Source organism: Nerophis lumbriciformis, linkage group LG11, assembly GCF_033978685.3.
Source record: "Nerophis lumbriciformis linkage group LG11, RoL_Nlum_v2.1, whole genome shotgun sequence".
NCBI lineage: Eukaryota > Metazoa > Chordata > Actinopteri > Syngnathiformes > Syngnathidae > Nerophis > Nerophis lumbriciformis.
The window spans coordinates 30,858,068-30,872,940 of NC_084558.2; the positions used below are offsets into that span (position 1 = coordinate 30,858,068).

General features: G+C 41.3%; 1 protein-coding gene, 1 long non-coding RNA gene and 1 other non-coding gene across 6 annotated transcripts; 2 read left to right on the forward strand and 1 right to left on the reverse strand.

The window, feature by feature from the left end:
* Nucleotides 1–721: 721 nt before the first annotated feature.
* LOC133610508 (uncharacterized) lies at nucleotides 722–8,071 on the reverse strand. 4 transcript variants are annotated; one of them, XM_061966839.2, is made up of 2 exons: nucleotides 7,739–8,071; nucleotides 722–2,110 (listed from the first exon to the last, which is right to left on the reverse strand). In XM_061966839.2, exons 1-2 carry the CDS (start codon nucleotides 7,761–7,763, stop codon nucleotides 804–806), a joined length of 1,332 nt encoding a protein of 443 aa, XP_061822823.1. In that variant the 5' UTR covers nucleotides 7,764–8,071; the 3' UTR covers nucleotides 722–803. The 4 variants fall into 4 exon arrangements, 2 of the variants coding, with proteins under 2 accessions (XP_061822823.1, XP_061822822.1); XM_061966838.1 differs by lacking the exon at nucleotides 7,739–8,071 and adding an exon at nucleotides 3,584–3,716; XR_009815888.1 differs by lacking the exon at nucleotides 7,739–8,071 and adding an exon at nucleotides 7,589–7,730 and having other exon boundaries at nucleotides 1,975–2,110.
* Nucleotides 6,854–12,740, forward strand: LOC133610509 (uncharacterized). Its single transcript, XR_009815889.1, has 2 exons — nucleotides 6,854–7,141; nucleotides 11,150–12,740. It is a non-coding gene; the product is annotated as an uncharacterized lncRNA (long non-coding RNA).
* On the forward strand, nucleotides 7,863–7,936 carry trnan-guu (transfer RNA asparagine (anticodon GUU)). The gene has a single exon. It is a non-coding gene; the product is annotated as a tRNA-Asn (tRNA).
* Nucleotides 12,741–14,873: the final 2,133 nt, after the last annotated feature.

The window sequence follows — 14,873 nt, forward strand, 5'->3', positions numbered from 1 at the left end:
TGAGGGGAGCAGTGAGCAGCAGCGGTGGCCGCGCCCGGGAATCATTTTTTATGATTTAACCCCCAATTCCAACCCTTGATGCTGAGTGCCAAGCAGGGAGGTAATGGGTCCCATTTTTATAGTCTTTGGTATGAATCGGCCGGGGTTTGAACTCAGAACCTACCAATCTCAGGGCGGACACTCTAACCCAGGGGTCGGGAACCTTTTTGGCTGAGAGAGCCATAAAAGCCAAATATTTAAAAATGTATACCGCTGCTGTTCACTGCTCCCTCACCTCCCAGGGGATGGAACAAGGGTATGGGTCAAATGCAGAGGACAATTTCACCACACCTAGTGTGTGTGACTCTATCAGTGGTACTTTAACTTTAACATAATTCTGAAGCTAACCAATAATAAATAAAATACTTCTTACCATTAATGTGACTTCTTGAACAGGTGCGGTAGAAAACGGATGGATGGATTAAAATGCATGAGAATATTTTCTCTTTTCAACGTTATTTTTAACACTGTGATTACCGGTGGAACTATGTTAAGCAATGTCAGCTAGATGCAGTCATCGAAAGAGCCACATCTGGCTCGAAAGCCATAGGTTCCCTACCCCTGCTCTAACCACTAGGCCACTCCAGTAAAGACAATACTTTATTAGATGTAACAAGGAACAAGATACATCATACACCTGTCAGTAAATGATGCGTACCACAGAAAGAGTAGAAAACAAAGAATAAAATGTCATGTCCATCACATTCACTTCCAACGATGACATCTTGTTGTTTGTCCACATGGACCTCATTCATCAGCATGGGTCAATGAGGAAAATGCGTCCTTGTGTGTCTCATCATGCTTCCCTTTTGAGAGAACCTTTCATTGCACACTGAGCAGGAGAAGGGTTTCTCACCAGTGTGCGTCCTCATGTGTCTCATCATGTTCTTCTTCACGGAAAAACTCTTAGCGCACACTGGACAAGGAAAAGGCTTTTCTCCCGTGTGTGTCCTCATGTGTATCATCATGTTTTTCTTATCTGAGAACTTTTTCGCACAAACCGTGCATGAAAACGGTTTTTCTCCAGTGTGCGTTCTCATGTGCGTCATCATATTTTTCTTAATTGAGAAAGTTTTAGCACAAATTGGACAAGCAAATGGTTTTTCTCCAGAGTGTGTCCTCATGTGCGTCATCATGTTTTTCTTCACTGAGAAGGTTTTGGTGCAAACTGAGCAGGAAAAAGGTTTCTCTCCCGTATGAGTCCTTGTGTGTCTCATCAAACTGCACCTCTGAGAGAATCGCTCGCCGCAAGTTGTGCAGCAAAAAGGTTTCTCTCCGCTGTGTGTTCTCATGTGAATCATCATATTTTTCTTATCAGAGAATCTTTCACCACAGACCGAGCAACAAAAAGGTTTTTCACCCGTGTGCGTTCTCATATGAACCGTCATGTTTTTTTTATCGGAGAACCTTTTAGCGCACACCAAGCAGGGGAAAGGTTTCTCTCCAGTGTGCGTTCTCGTGTGTTTGACCAAAGCTGATCGCCGACGGAAGCTTGCGTCGCACTCTGAGCATGAAAAAGGTTTCTCTCCTGTGTGTCCTCTTGTGTGTCTCACCAAACTGCCTTTTTGGGAGAAGCTTCCGCCGCAAACCGAGCAAGTGAAAGGTTTCTCTCCAGTGTGAATGCGACAGTGAACTATTAAATCTGAACGCTGCTTGAACATCCTGCTACAAAATGAACAAGCCAGAGTCTGGTCTCCTGCGTGGGTCCTCATATGTCTCGTCAGATTCTTCTCTTGAACAAAACTTTTGTCACATGGCGAACATTTCAGGGGTTTGTTGTGGTCACCTTCCGAGTGTTTGTTAGTCTTCAGAGGTTCTTCAGTGTGGTCGCTGTCATCACGGTCAGTAGATTGTGATGTTGTGTCTTCACAGTCTGACAATGGACTTAAAACATAGTCTTGACGACTCGTCTCCTCACTGCAATGAAGTTGTAACCATCCAGCTTGCTCTCCGTCATCTCCTTCACTTTTCACACGGAACTTGTCAGCTTCCTTGTCTTTGTCTTTCACGCGGGAGGGCTCTGGCTCCTCCTCTTTCACAACAACCACTTTGAGGACATCTGATGGCAGCACTGAAACAAATCAAAGCCCATCAATTCAATTGATAAGAAGACAATTGAAAGCCAAACCACTCCACCTCACTCATCAAATGCAAAATGTGTGTTTTCTTTTCAGAGGCACTTAAATCTTGCAAAATGGTCAAATATATATATATATATATATATATATATATATATATATATATATATATATATATATATATTTTATGTTGCTTCTATGCCGCGGTGCATAATCAATATATATATATATATATATATATATATATATATTTTTTTTATTTTTATTTTTTATGTTGCTTCTGTGCCGCGGTGCATAATCAATTAAATTGGTCATATGCATGTATGCCCTGGCTCACGATTTTCATAGTTTCATGACCAAAGCAAAACACTTTTTACAGTTTTATACTAAAAAAAATACACCTACAACTTCCATCCATCCATCCATTTTCTACCGCGTATACCCTTTTTGGGGTCGCGGTGGGCGCTGGAGCCTATCTCAGCTACAATCGGGCGGAAGGCGGGGTACACCCTGGATAAGTCGCCACCTCATCGCAGGGCCAACACAGATAGACAGACAACATTCACACACTAGGGCCAATTTAGTGTTGCCAATCAACCTATCCCCAGGTGCATGTCTTTGAAAGTGGGAGGAAGCCGGAGTACCCGGAGGGAACCCACGCAGTCACGAGGAGAACATGCAAACTCCACACAGAAAGATCCAGAGCCCGGGATTGAACCCAAGACTACTCAGGACCTTCGTATTGTGAGGCAGATGCACTAACCCCTCTCCACCGTGCTGCCCCACCTACAACTTATTAAATAAAAATATTTAAAAAAAAATTGCGGCAGCGGTAAAGTTTAGATCCATGAAGGAAAGAAGAAAGTGAATTAATGTTTATACTGTAACTGAATAAATTGACTTATGCATACAAATTTGTTTTCTTCTGTTTTATTTTGGGATGAATTAAGTAACGTTTATGACAACCTTTTTCCAAAACACAATATAGAATGTAAGCTATAACAGGATAATGCATACTTTCATCATTTGTTTTCAAAACGGTTACAAAGAAGTGGGACCCCATTTTTATGACTTGATTTGGACAATTCCTAGCGCCAACACTGGATATGTAAGATAATGTATCTCAAAATACGATAATTGTAAGCTTCTGGGACGATAATTTGCCCTTTCCCAAATGGCAACACTGCTTCTACGGGCGAGGGTTGCAGAAACCACTCTTCACCTTTATTGGGGATACAGCATAATAATCAGTAAATACTCAAATGAATTACACAACAACGAGGTAGAAGATAAACACATTGAGACACAAGATGTGTACAAAATGCGTCTTATGTCAGCAAAACATTGCAGCAGGAGCTAGCGGCGGCGAGTAGTCTTATTGTGAATGTTTAGCTCGTTTTAGCTTGTTTGACCTAGCAGTGGCTCAACTGTTCATAAAACACGTCGGGAGTTGAAATTGTACAAACCTTCACGTTTTAACTTGGGTTCGGGGTTTAAAACTGATTGACGATGTTGTTCCATTTTTTGTTTTCTTTTAAACCGAACCGTTTCCCACGATTTGGCTTCATCTGGTTGTTTTCTCCACATCCGAAAAATATTTTTCAAAATAAAACAAATTGCTGCGAACAGGTGTCGTTGATGCGCGCAGTCTAAGACTTTACTTTGAAAGCTTGCCCAGACATCCGCTCTAGCTTGTTGTTGTTTGGCGTTATAACAATAATTTAACTTTACAACGAGATAGACTGTTCAGTTTTCGTCTTTTGGCTTTGTGGAATTTGAGACGCTAAATATATTCGTCAGCGGCCGTCGTGGAAATATTTGAATACTTTGAGAGGACATTTATGGAATAGGAGAAGGAGCGCTAGATGTTTTTGTAAGCAGTGTTGGGTTAGTTACTGAAAACCAATAACTAGTTACAGTTACTAGTTACTTTATTTCAAAGGTAACTCAGTTACTAACTCAGTTACTTACACCAAAAAGTAATGCGTTACGGTGAAAAGTAACTATTTAGTTACTTCTTCTACTTTTTGTTTTTAAAGCTCCCATTAATGCCCTTTTAGCCTTCATTTCAGTACTGTTATTGCACTGGAGAATAATACAATGTGTTGATCAACTTGACATGCATTTGCATCACTGAACTCTGCTAAGCAATGTGGTCTACATACAACACACAAAGACAAAGATATGTTTCAAAGGGCCAATTTATTTCAGGCCAGAACAAATTGACAAAACTATTTTAAATAGCTGCAACATAACATACATAAGTAACAAACAGCATAATAACACTAACACTAACACTAACCACGTTAAACCCAGATTCCGAACTAACAAAGGTCTTAATACATTCTCTTTCTATGCCACTTCAATATGGAATGCACTCCCAACAGGTGTAAAATAAAGGGCATCTCTATCCTCCTTCAAAACCGCACTAAAAGAACATCTCCAGGCAACTACAACCCTAAACTAACACCCTCCCTTCCGCATAATACCTCTTCGGATTGTAAATAATCAAATGTAGACATTTTTTCTTATACTTTCTGATCTCTCTCTCTGTGTCCACTACTTGCTGTACATATCCTACCAAGTCAGTCCTACACTGTTTCAATGTCCATTTCTCTGATGATGCAATTGTTGATGCTGATTGTTGATGACAGAAGTGTTGATACTAACCAAACCTAAGCCACCCCCCCCCCCCTCCATATCCCACACCCCGGATTGTAAATAATTCAATGTATATACTCTGATGATTATCTGGTGTGATGACTGTATTATGATGTTAGTATATATTTGATAGTATATATCTGTATCATGAATCAGTGGACCCCGACTTAAGCAAGTTGAAAAACTTATTTGGGTGTTACCATTTAGTGGTCAATTGTACGGAATATGTACTGTACTGTGCAACCTACTAATAAAAGTTTCAATCAATCAATCAATCAATCAACAACATAGCTATAAAGCTGGCTTCACCGAAGGAAGGCACACGTGACATACACAGAGCCTAACCAGACAGATTTGAATTGTTGTTTTGGGCAGTAGACGGGATCTTTGATCCAAGACACAACTTACATTTAACTAAAATTTTATTTTCTTTGTGCTCGACAAAAGAAAAGAAGTGAGAATATCTCATACTTGCCAACCCTCCCGAATTTCAGTGCCTCTCCCCAGAACAACCATTCTCCCAAATTACTCCCGATTTCCAGCCGGACTTAAGGCACGCCCCTCCAGGTCCGTGCGGATCTGAGTGAGGACAGCCTGTCGTCACGTCCGCTTGGCCAACCAAAAAGTAACCACAGAACACTATACCGTATAGTCGTATAGTGTTCTGTGGTTACTTTTTTGTTGGCCAACGGTTTACGTTGTATTGCGCACCCCCCTCCCCTCCCCTCCCCTCACCCAGACACACACACACACACAGAGAGCGCAGAGGAAGAATCAGAAGCATGTCATTGCTTCGCTGCCATAAAACACGATCAGATCCTCAGTTTCTAGCCGATACTACATAAAAAATAACGTAAAATAACGCAGTAACGCATCATGTAGTAACGGTAACTGAGTTACTGAATATATAAAATAACGCGTTAGATTACTAGTTACCGCCAAAACTAACAGTGTTGGGACTAACGCGTTACAAAGTAACGCGTTAGTCCCAACACTGTTTGTAAGTTAGGAGATCATATTCTGAAATCCCAAAAAGAGGACACATATATGGTGCCAAGGCGGGCAGCACGCCAAGGCCGGGACTAGGTGAACATTTTCCAATGATACTCGAACTTGCTTTATAAATAATATATTTATTTGAATAAAGCATTTTTTCTCCTCTGTTGATATCAGTGTTGCCGCTAGGAATTTTCAAAATGGGGTCCCAGGGACCCATCAAGTCATAAAAATGGGGTCCCACAGTAAATTTTTGGGGACCCACTTTTTTGTAAGCGTTTTGAAAAAAAATTATAAACGTATGCATTATCCTGTTATATCTCACATTCTATATTGTGTTTTGGAAAAAGGTTGTCATAAACGTTACTTATTCATTAAGAAAGAAAAAAAAAAAGGAATATTTTTTTTATACATATGTAAATGTATTCAGTTATAAACATTCATTCACTTTCTTCTTTCCTTCATGGATCTGAACTTTACCGCTGCTGGTAGTTTTTTCTATGTTTTTATTTAATAAGTTGTAGGTGTATTTATTTCAGTATAAAAATGTAAAAAATGTTTTGCTTGGGTCATGAAATGATGATAATGGTGTGCCAGGGCATACATAAATTTTATATTTAATGCTTAAATCTCTGGAGTCTGCATCAACTTCAGATCTATTCCTCATTTCAAAATGTTTTAGTTTTTTTAATGTTGTTTTTTTGTTTGTTTGTTTTTTCTATGTTTTTCATGGCAAACACAAAATATGCAAAATCTTCCACCAAAAATATTTTTCAAAGTGGAATATTTGGTGTGAAGTAATCGGAACCTTGGATAGGTCAATAATTCATAATAACAATGATTTTAATTCAATATTATGTTTTGAGCAATGACAGTTTGAAAGAAAAAAAACAGCTTTGTTTTATTAGTCAACATTGCAACTTTTTCTAAATTACATTTCACCTTTGAGCTTTTTTATTTCACTTTTGTTATGTTTTTGTTTATTTTAATTGTATTTTTAGAATGTGCCGTGGGCCTTTAAAACATTAGCTGTGGGCCGCAAATGGCCTCCGGGGCACACTTTTGACACCAATGCTATAGATAATAAAAAATTAAATCTGATAAATGTATCGATAAAAAGCAGAGCTTGGCGACGCATGCGCATTTATCATAATTCTCTCGCTCTCTCTGTCTCTGCCCCTCCCTCACGAATGCTGCTGCACGCACAGTTTTGTTTTTAACCCCTTCTTAACCCTGAACATACATTGAAAATACACGCAACCCTAACTCAAAATGCCGGACATTTGAGGCATTTAAGATACTCCGCCCGGACCCAGGCCCGCAAAAGAGGACATGTCCAGGGGAAAGAGGACGTATGGTCAGTCTAGGTAAGAGATTCAATAAAGCTGCCACACACAGGTGTGTCACATTTTAACACACTAACCTAAAGTTAGCAGCCTGTTAGCCGTGGTGAGCTAATGCCCAAGTCTTCGTATTATTTTTCTTCGTGTTTTACGGTGGTTGGCATCCAGCTTAATGGTGCATTACCGCCACCTTCTACTCCACAGAGTGGGTCAGACAGTGGGTCACAAACAGCAGTCATTTGGGGGCTGGGGCAAGATGGCGGGCAGATTCAGGGAGCTCCCGACGTAACCGACGTTACCGCCACCTTCTACTCCACAGAGTGGGTCAGACAGTGTGTCACTAACAGCAGTCATTTGGGGGCTGGGGTAAGATGTGGCGGGCTGATTCAGGGAGCTCCCGACGTAAGTCCCCAATGAAAGGCAAATATACAACATCAATTCACAGAAAATGTGAAAGAAAAAAAGGGAAACCTTCAAGATCCGTCTGCTCTGTGGCCCAAGAAAGGAAGGTTGTGGCTGACGTATAGGCGCGCTTTTTGAAGTGGGAATTCGAGACAAGATGGAAAAAGAACACGACTATGCTTAAAAGATGGCGACATCAAACAAAAGAGATAGTTGCACCTTCAACTCCAACCAAATCATCCATCCATCGATCTATTTCCTACCGCCAGGCTGTCCCTCTTGTGGTCAAAGCATGGGGAAAAACGACAACTGCATGAAGCGGTGAGTAAGCGGAGGTTTCCATGTCTCTGTGGCGCAATCGGTTAGCGCGTTCGGCTGTTAACCGAAAGGTTGGTGGTTCAAGCCCACCCAGGGACGAATTTCTTTTACCATCAATTGATTAACGTGGACCCCGACTTAAACAAGTTGAAAAACATATTCGGGTGTTACCATTTAGTGGTCAATTGTACGGAATATGTACTGTACTGTGCAATCTACTAATAAAAGTTTCAATCAATCCTCCAACTTTATTCTAATTATTTCCGGGCAGCGCGGGGCGTGGTCATCCCTGCTCTGCGCGAGGGTTCCGAAGCTCCCGCCCTTTAGCTTGGTAAAGACGCACATTGATGACGTTTATCCTCGCGCCAATGAACACGGGCTTGTTAAAACTAAAGCTAAAAAACAATATTCAATTTTTTTTTAAATGAGACAAATTGTTATGTCATTAGTCTTTTTTATTTTTTTTTGTCTGTTTTTGTATTTTATTTTCTTTAACATATTTTGTTCGTTATGGATTTTTTTCTACATGTGTTACATTTTTTATTTACAAACCCCGTTTCCATATGAGTTGGGAAATTGTGTTAGATGTAAATATAAACAGAATACAATGATTTGCAAATCCTTTTCAACCCATATTCAGTTGAATAAACTACAAAGACAAGATATTTCTCCTATTATCTTTTCTCCTCTGCTCCCCTCTTCCTTGTGGAGGGGGGGGGGACAGGTCCGGTGGCCATGGATGAAGTACTTGCTGTCCAGAGTCGGGACCCGGGGTGGACCGCTCGCCTGTGCATCGGCTGGGAACATCTCTGCGCTGCTGACCCGTCTCCGCTCGGGATGGTGTCCTGCTGGCCCCACTATAGACTGGACTCTTACTATTATGTTGGATCCACTATGGACTGGACTCTCACAATATTATGTCAGACCCACTCCACATCCATTGCATTCGGTCTCCCCTAGAGGGGGGGGTTACCCACATATGCGGTCCTCTCCAAGGTTTCTCATAGTCATTCACATCGACGTCCCACTGGGGTGAGTTTTTCCTTGCCCTTATGTGGGCTTTGTACCGAGGATGTCGTTGTGGCTTGTGCAGCCCTTGTGATTTAGGGCTATATAAATAAACATTGATTGATTGATTGATGTTTGATTTTTCAAACTCATAAACTTTTTTTTTTTTTTTGCAATTGATAATTAACTTAGAATTTCATGGCTGCAACACGTGCCAAAGTAGTTGGGGAAGGGCATGTTCACCACTGTGTTACATGGCCTTTCCTTTTAACAACACTCAGTAAACGTTTGGGAACTGAGGAGACACATTTTTTAAGCTTCTCAGGTGGAATTTTCTCCCATTCTTGCTTGATGTACAGCTTAAGTTGTTCAACAGTCCGGGGGTCTCCGCTGTGGTATTTTAGGCTTCATAATGCGCCACACATTTTCAATGGGAGACAGGTCTGGACTACAGGCAGGCCAGTCTAGTACTCGCACTCTTTTACTATGAAGCCACGTTGATGTAACACGTGGCTTGGCATTGTCTTGCTGAAATAAGCAGGGGTGTCCATGGTAACGTTGCTTGGATTGCAACATATGTTGCTCCAAAACCTGTATGTACCTTTCAGCATTAATGGCGCCTTCACAGATGTGTAAGTTACCCATGTCTTGAGCACTAATACACCCCCATACCATCACAGATGCTGGCTTTTCAACTTTGCGCCTATAACAATCCGGATGGTTCTTTTCCTCTTTTGTCCGGAGGACACGACGTCCACAGTTTCCAAAAACAATTTGAAATGTGGACTCGTCAGACCACAGAACGCTTTTCCACTTTGTATCAGTCCATCTTAGATGAGCTCAGGCCCAGCGAAGCCGACGGCATTTCTGGGTGTTGTTGATAAACGGTTTTCGCCTTGCATAGGAGAGTTTTAACTTGCACTTACAGATGTAGATACCAACTGTAGTTACTGACAGTGGGTTTCTGATGTGTTCCTGAGCCCATGTGGTGATATCCTTTACACACCGATGTCGCTTGTTGATGCAGTACAGCCTGAGGGATCGAAGGTCACGGGCTTAGCTGCTTACGTGCAGTGATTTCTCCAGATTCTCTGAACCCTTTGATGATATTACGGACCGTAGATGGTGAAATCCCTAAATTCCTTGCAATAGCTGGTTGAGAAAGGTTTTTCTTAAACTGTTCAACAATTTTCTCACGCATTTGTTGACAAAGTGGTGACCCTCGCCCCATCCTTGTTTGTGAATGACTGAGCATTTCATGGAATCTACTTTTATAGCCAATCATGGCACCCACCTGTTCCCAATTTGCCTGTTCACCTGTGGGATGTTCCAAATAAGTGTTTGATGAGCATTCCTCAACTTTATCAGTATTTATTGACACCTTTCCCAACTTCTTTGTCACGTGTTGCTGGCATCAAATTCTAAAGTTAATGATTATTTGCAAAAAAAAAAATGTTTATCAGTTTGAACATCAAATATGTTGTCTTTGTAGCATATTCAACTGAATATGGGTTGAAAATGATTTGCAAATCATTGTATTCCGTTCATATTTACATCTAACACAATTTCCCAACTCATATGGAAACGGGGTTTGTATATACTAATTGTGACACAGGGGTTAGTGTGTGTGCCTCACAACACGAAAGTCCTGGGTTCGATCTTTCTGTGTGGAATTTGAATGATCTCCCCGTGACTGCGTGGGTTCCCTCCGGGTACTCCGGCTTCCTCCCACCTCCAAAGACATGCACCTGGGGATTGATTGATTGATTGATTGATTGATTGATTGATTGATTGATTGATTTAAACTTTTATTAGTAGATTGCACAGTTCAGTACATATTCCGTACAATTGACCACTAAACGGTAACACCTGAATAAGTTTTTCAACTTGTTTAAGTCGGGGTTCACGTATTCAATTCATGGTAGGTTGATAGAATAGGTTGATTGGCAACACTAAATGGTCCCGAGTGTGTGAGTGTGAGTTTGAATGTTGTCTGTCTATCTGTGTTGGCCCTGCGATGAGGTGGCGACTTGTCCAGGGTGTACCCCACCTTCCACCCGTGTGCAGCTGGGACAGGCTCCAGCACCCCCTGCGACCTCGAACGGGACAAGCGGTAGAAAATGGATGGATGGATGTTCTGCCAGCCTGATATCGTTTGTTTGTTTGCTTTGAAAGTGCCTTATTTAATTTGTATAGTCATTGTTTAATTAAAAAAAGAAAATATATAATTATTGACAAAGTGTCTGTCAAATGTCACTTACTGTGTATAAGATAATCACGTGTTTGTGTTCTGGTGTTCTGCAGAGGCCCAAAAGATTCTTCTTGTCCTCCAGGGTGGAACAGGACGAGCCTGAGAGCCCCACATCAAAGAAGAATAAGATGATGGGGAGGAGCCGAGTCCCACTTGTCCTGGCTGATGGGGACTGATCCAACAGGACAGGTCCAGGATCGACAGACGCGCACTCTCACATCAAACCTTTCACCTGCAACAAGACCTTCCTCAAGTAAGTCGTACTTGAGGAAGCACCTGAAAGTTCCCTTGCTCGCTGTGCGCCAAAAGGTTCAAGCAGCACCGAGAACTCGTTGCTCACTTCCGGGTCCACACCGGAGAGAAACCTTTCCGCTGCACCATTTGTCACAAGCGCTTCCAATACAGCGGACACATGAGACTCCACACAAAACTGTGAACGTTTGGACTCTCCTGACTTGTTATTTCTTAATTTCCATCCATCCATTTTCTACCGCTTGTCCCTTTTGGAGTCGCGGGGGGTGCTGGAGCCTATCTAAGCTGCATTCGGGCGAAAGGCGGGGTACACCCTGGACATGTTGCCACCTCATCACAGGACCAACACAGATAGACAGACAACATTCACACTCACATTCACACACTAGGGCCAATTTAGTGTTGCCAATCAACCTATCCCCAGGTGCATTTATCATTACGATTTATTTTGTCTTGACAAAGTCTACTGTATTACGTTATGCCTTAGGAGCCGCGGTAGACAATGAGCCGATAACTCAGGGCTTTTACTCATTGTCTAGTGCTTGTACTTAACTTTGATTCATCGGGGAGCCGTGGTCGCTGGTTCTATGCTGATTCCAGAGGCTGGACTGTGCAGACAGGCTCACTTCTTGCTTCAGGAAAAAACATTTATAGTCCTGGTTGAAGTTAGAAAACAGGTTTTCTGATGTTGTTTGACTTGTTCCAACAAAATAAAGTCAATAGTTAATTGAATCACATCAACAAAACTAGGGATGTCCGATAATATCGGCAGTCTGATATTATGGGACATCCCTTAAAGCCGATAAATGCTTTAAAATGTAATATCGGAAATGATCGGTATTGGTTTCAAAATTATCGGTATCAAAAAGTAAAATGTATGACTTTTTAAAACTCCGCTGTGTACACGGACGTAGGGAGAAGTACAGAGCGCCAATAAACCTTAAAGGCACTTCCTTTGCGTGCCGACCCAGTCACATAATATCTACGGCTTTTCACACACACAAGTGAATGCAACGCATACTTGGTCAATAGCCATACAGGTCACACTAAGGGTGGTCGTATAAACAACTTTAACACTGTTACAAATATGCGCCACACTGTGAACCCACACCAAACAAGAATGATAAACACATTTCGGGAGAACATCCGCACCGTAACACAACATAAACACAACAGAACAAATACCCAGAACCCCTTGCAGCACTAACTCTTCCAGGACGCTACAATATTCACCCCCCGCTACCCCGCCCCACCGCCCCCCAACCCCGCCCACCTCAACCTCCTCATGTCCCAAATTCCAAGCTGCTGTTTTGAGGCATGTTGAAAAAAATAATGCACTTTGTGACTTCAATAATAAATATGGCAGTGCCATGTTGGCATTTTTTTCCATAACTTGAGAGATTGATTTTGGAAAACCTTGTTACATTGTTTAATGCATCCAGCGGGGCATTAGAACAAAATTAGGCATAATAATGTGTTAATTCCACGACTGTATATATCGGTATCGGTTGATATCAGAATCTGTAATCAAGAGTTGGACGATATCGGAATATCGGATATCGGCAAAAAAGCCATTATCGGACATCTCTAAACAAAACACACTAAAATTCCAAAATTGTAACATTCTCTGTGTGTGTGTGTGTGTGTGTGTGTGTGTGTGTGTGTGTGTGTGTGTGTGTGTGTGTGTGTGTGTGTGTGTGTGGGTGGCTGTGACGAGTTGACTTTGCAATAAAACTAAGTGAAGTATGTTTATTAAATTGCGATAATGGAAGTAAACTTTATTACTAACTAATACTGACTAATGCAGGATGTGTGTGTGTCAATTGTTACACACTTCCTGCATTAATCCCGATGACATGGTGAACATCTTGTGTTGTCCAGGTGCAGACAGAGATTTTTAGGGGCCCCAAAATTTGTAAAAAAAATCATTTAAAAAAACAACAACAACGTTTTTTGTCTAAATGTGTGCGCTTCTATCGTTAATTAGTTAATTCATTATTCATCAATCAATTAAAAATATTCAATCAATCATGATCGTTTTTTTCCCCATGCTATTACACATTCGCAGACTTGATTCTGGAAGTCAGACCAAAACAGAGGCACAGAGAGGTTTTTATAAAGATTAAGCTAAAACAAGATGAAAGCAAACCGTTTTTAATAAAACTACCACTCAAAATGTTAAACTGGTAGGATGTGGCAAACTTGGCAGGTAGGAGCTCAAGATGTACTTAAAAAAATTTTTTTTTTAAAAAGCAACAGTTTCATCTCTTGTTCACGGCCACCAAAAAGAGACCTCTGTTTTCCACCAGTCACACACTTCCGGCCTTCACAATAATAGCGACGTGTGTCACATCCTGTCCAACTGTGCTAACAAAATAATGATCTCCAAAAATGCCTTATACTTTATTAAATGTTTGTAACTTCCTATCATTAGTGTAAATGTGTTAGGATCAGTAATACTTTATTGTGCCGCTCTCACGGTTGTATGGAACAACATGCTAAATTACAATGCCATCCATCCATTTTCTACCGCTTGTCCCCTTTGGGGTCGCTGGAGCCCATCTCAGCTACAATCGGGCAGAAAGCGGGGTACACCCTGGACAAGTCTAAATTACAATGTTGTTTTTCTAATGGAATGTGCCCCAATGACTAGGTTTGCCTTGGGCCCCCAAATGGCTAAATACACCTTATGCTTGTGGTGTTAACCCTCTTCTTTTGTTCAAGGGTTGTTCCTCAGCCAGCATCATTTCAAGTTAGTCTCTCCCCTTCAGCTTGTAGCCAAGACAGCAACACCTGCGTGTGGTAAGTGTTCATGACTGCACTCACCATTTTGAGTGCAATATCCGGTTGCCGACAATGCACTGCATTTTGCTGTACTGTGAATAGAGTGTAAATGCACTTATTCACTCAAAAGACTAAGTGCAAGTATGAAGTGGGACGACTGAGACAAAGTTTTTATTGAGTGACAAGAACAAACATTTACATCACATGACAGGATTACTTTATTTTAGGGCATTTAGCAAGAGTGAGTGCACTGACACGTGCTCAAGTACGGCACATTTCCCCTCCTTTGACACGGTTTGGAAGAGGTGGTCTGGGGATGAGTCCACGTGGGCGAGTCCCAATCGCTCCTCACTAGTTACTAATGATAACCACTATATTTCATAATGGAAATTAAATACAAAGAACATTATCCAAAAGTTAAAAAAAACATCCCTACATTTATAACTTCTGACTCATTTTAATTTGATGCCGTTGAACCTCCCAGTAAATACCATATTTCCCGGACTATATGCCACTACTTTTCCCCCCTGCTTTAAACCCTGTGGAAGTACCGTATTTTTCGGACTATAAGTCGCAGTTTTTTTCATAGTTTGGCCGGAGGTGCGACTTATACTCAGGAGCGACTTATGTGTGAAATTATTAACACATTACCGTAAAATATCAAATTATTTAGCTCATTCCCGTAAGAGACTAGACGTATAAGATTTCATGGGATTTAGCGATTAGGAGTGACAGATTGTT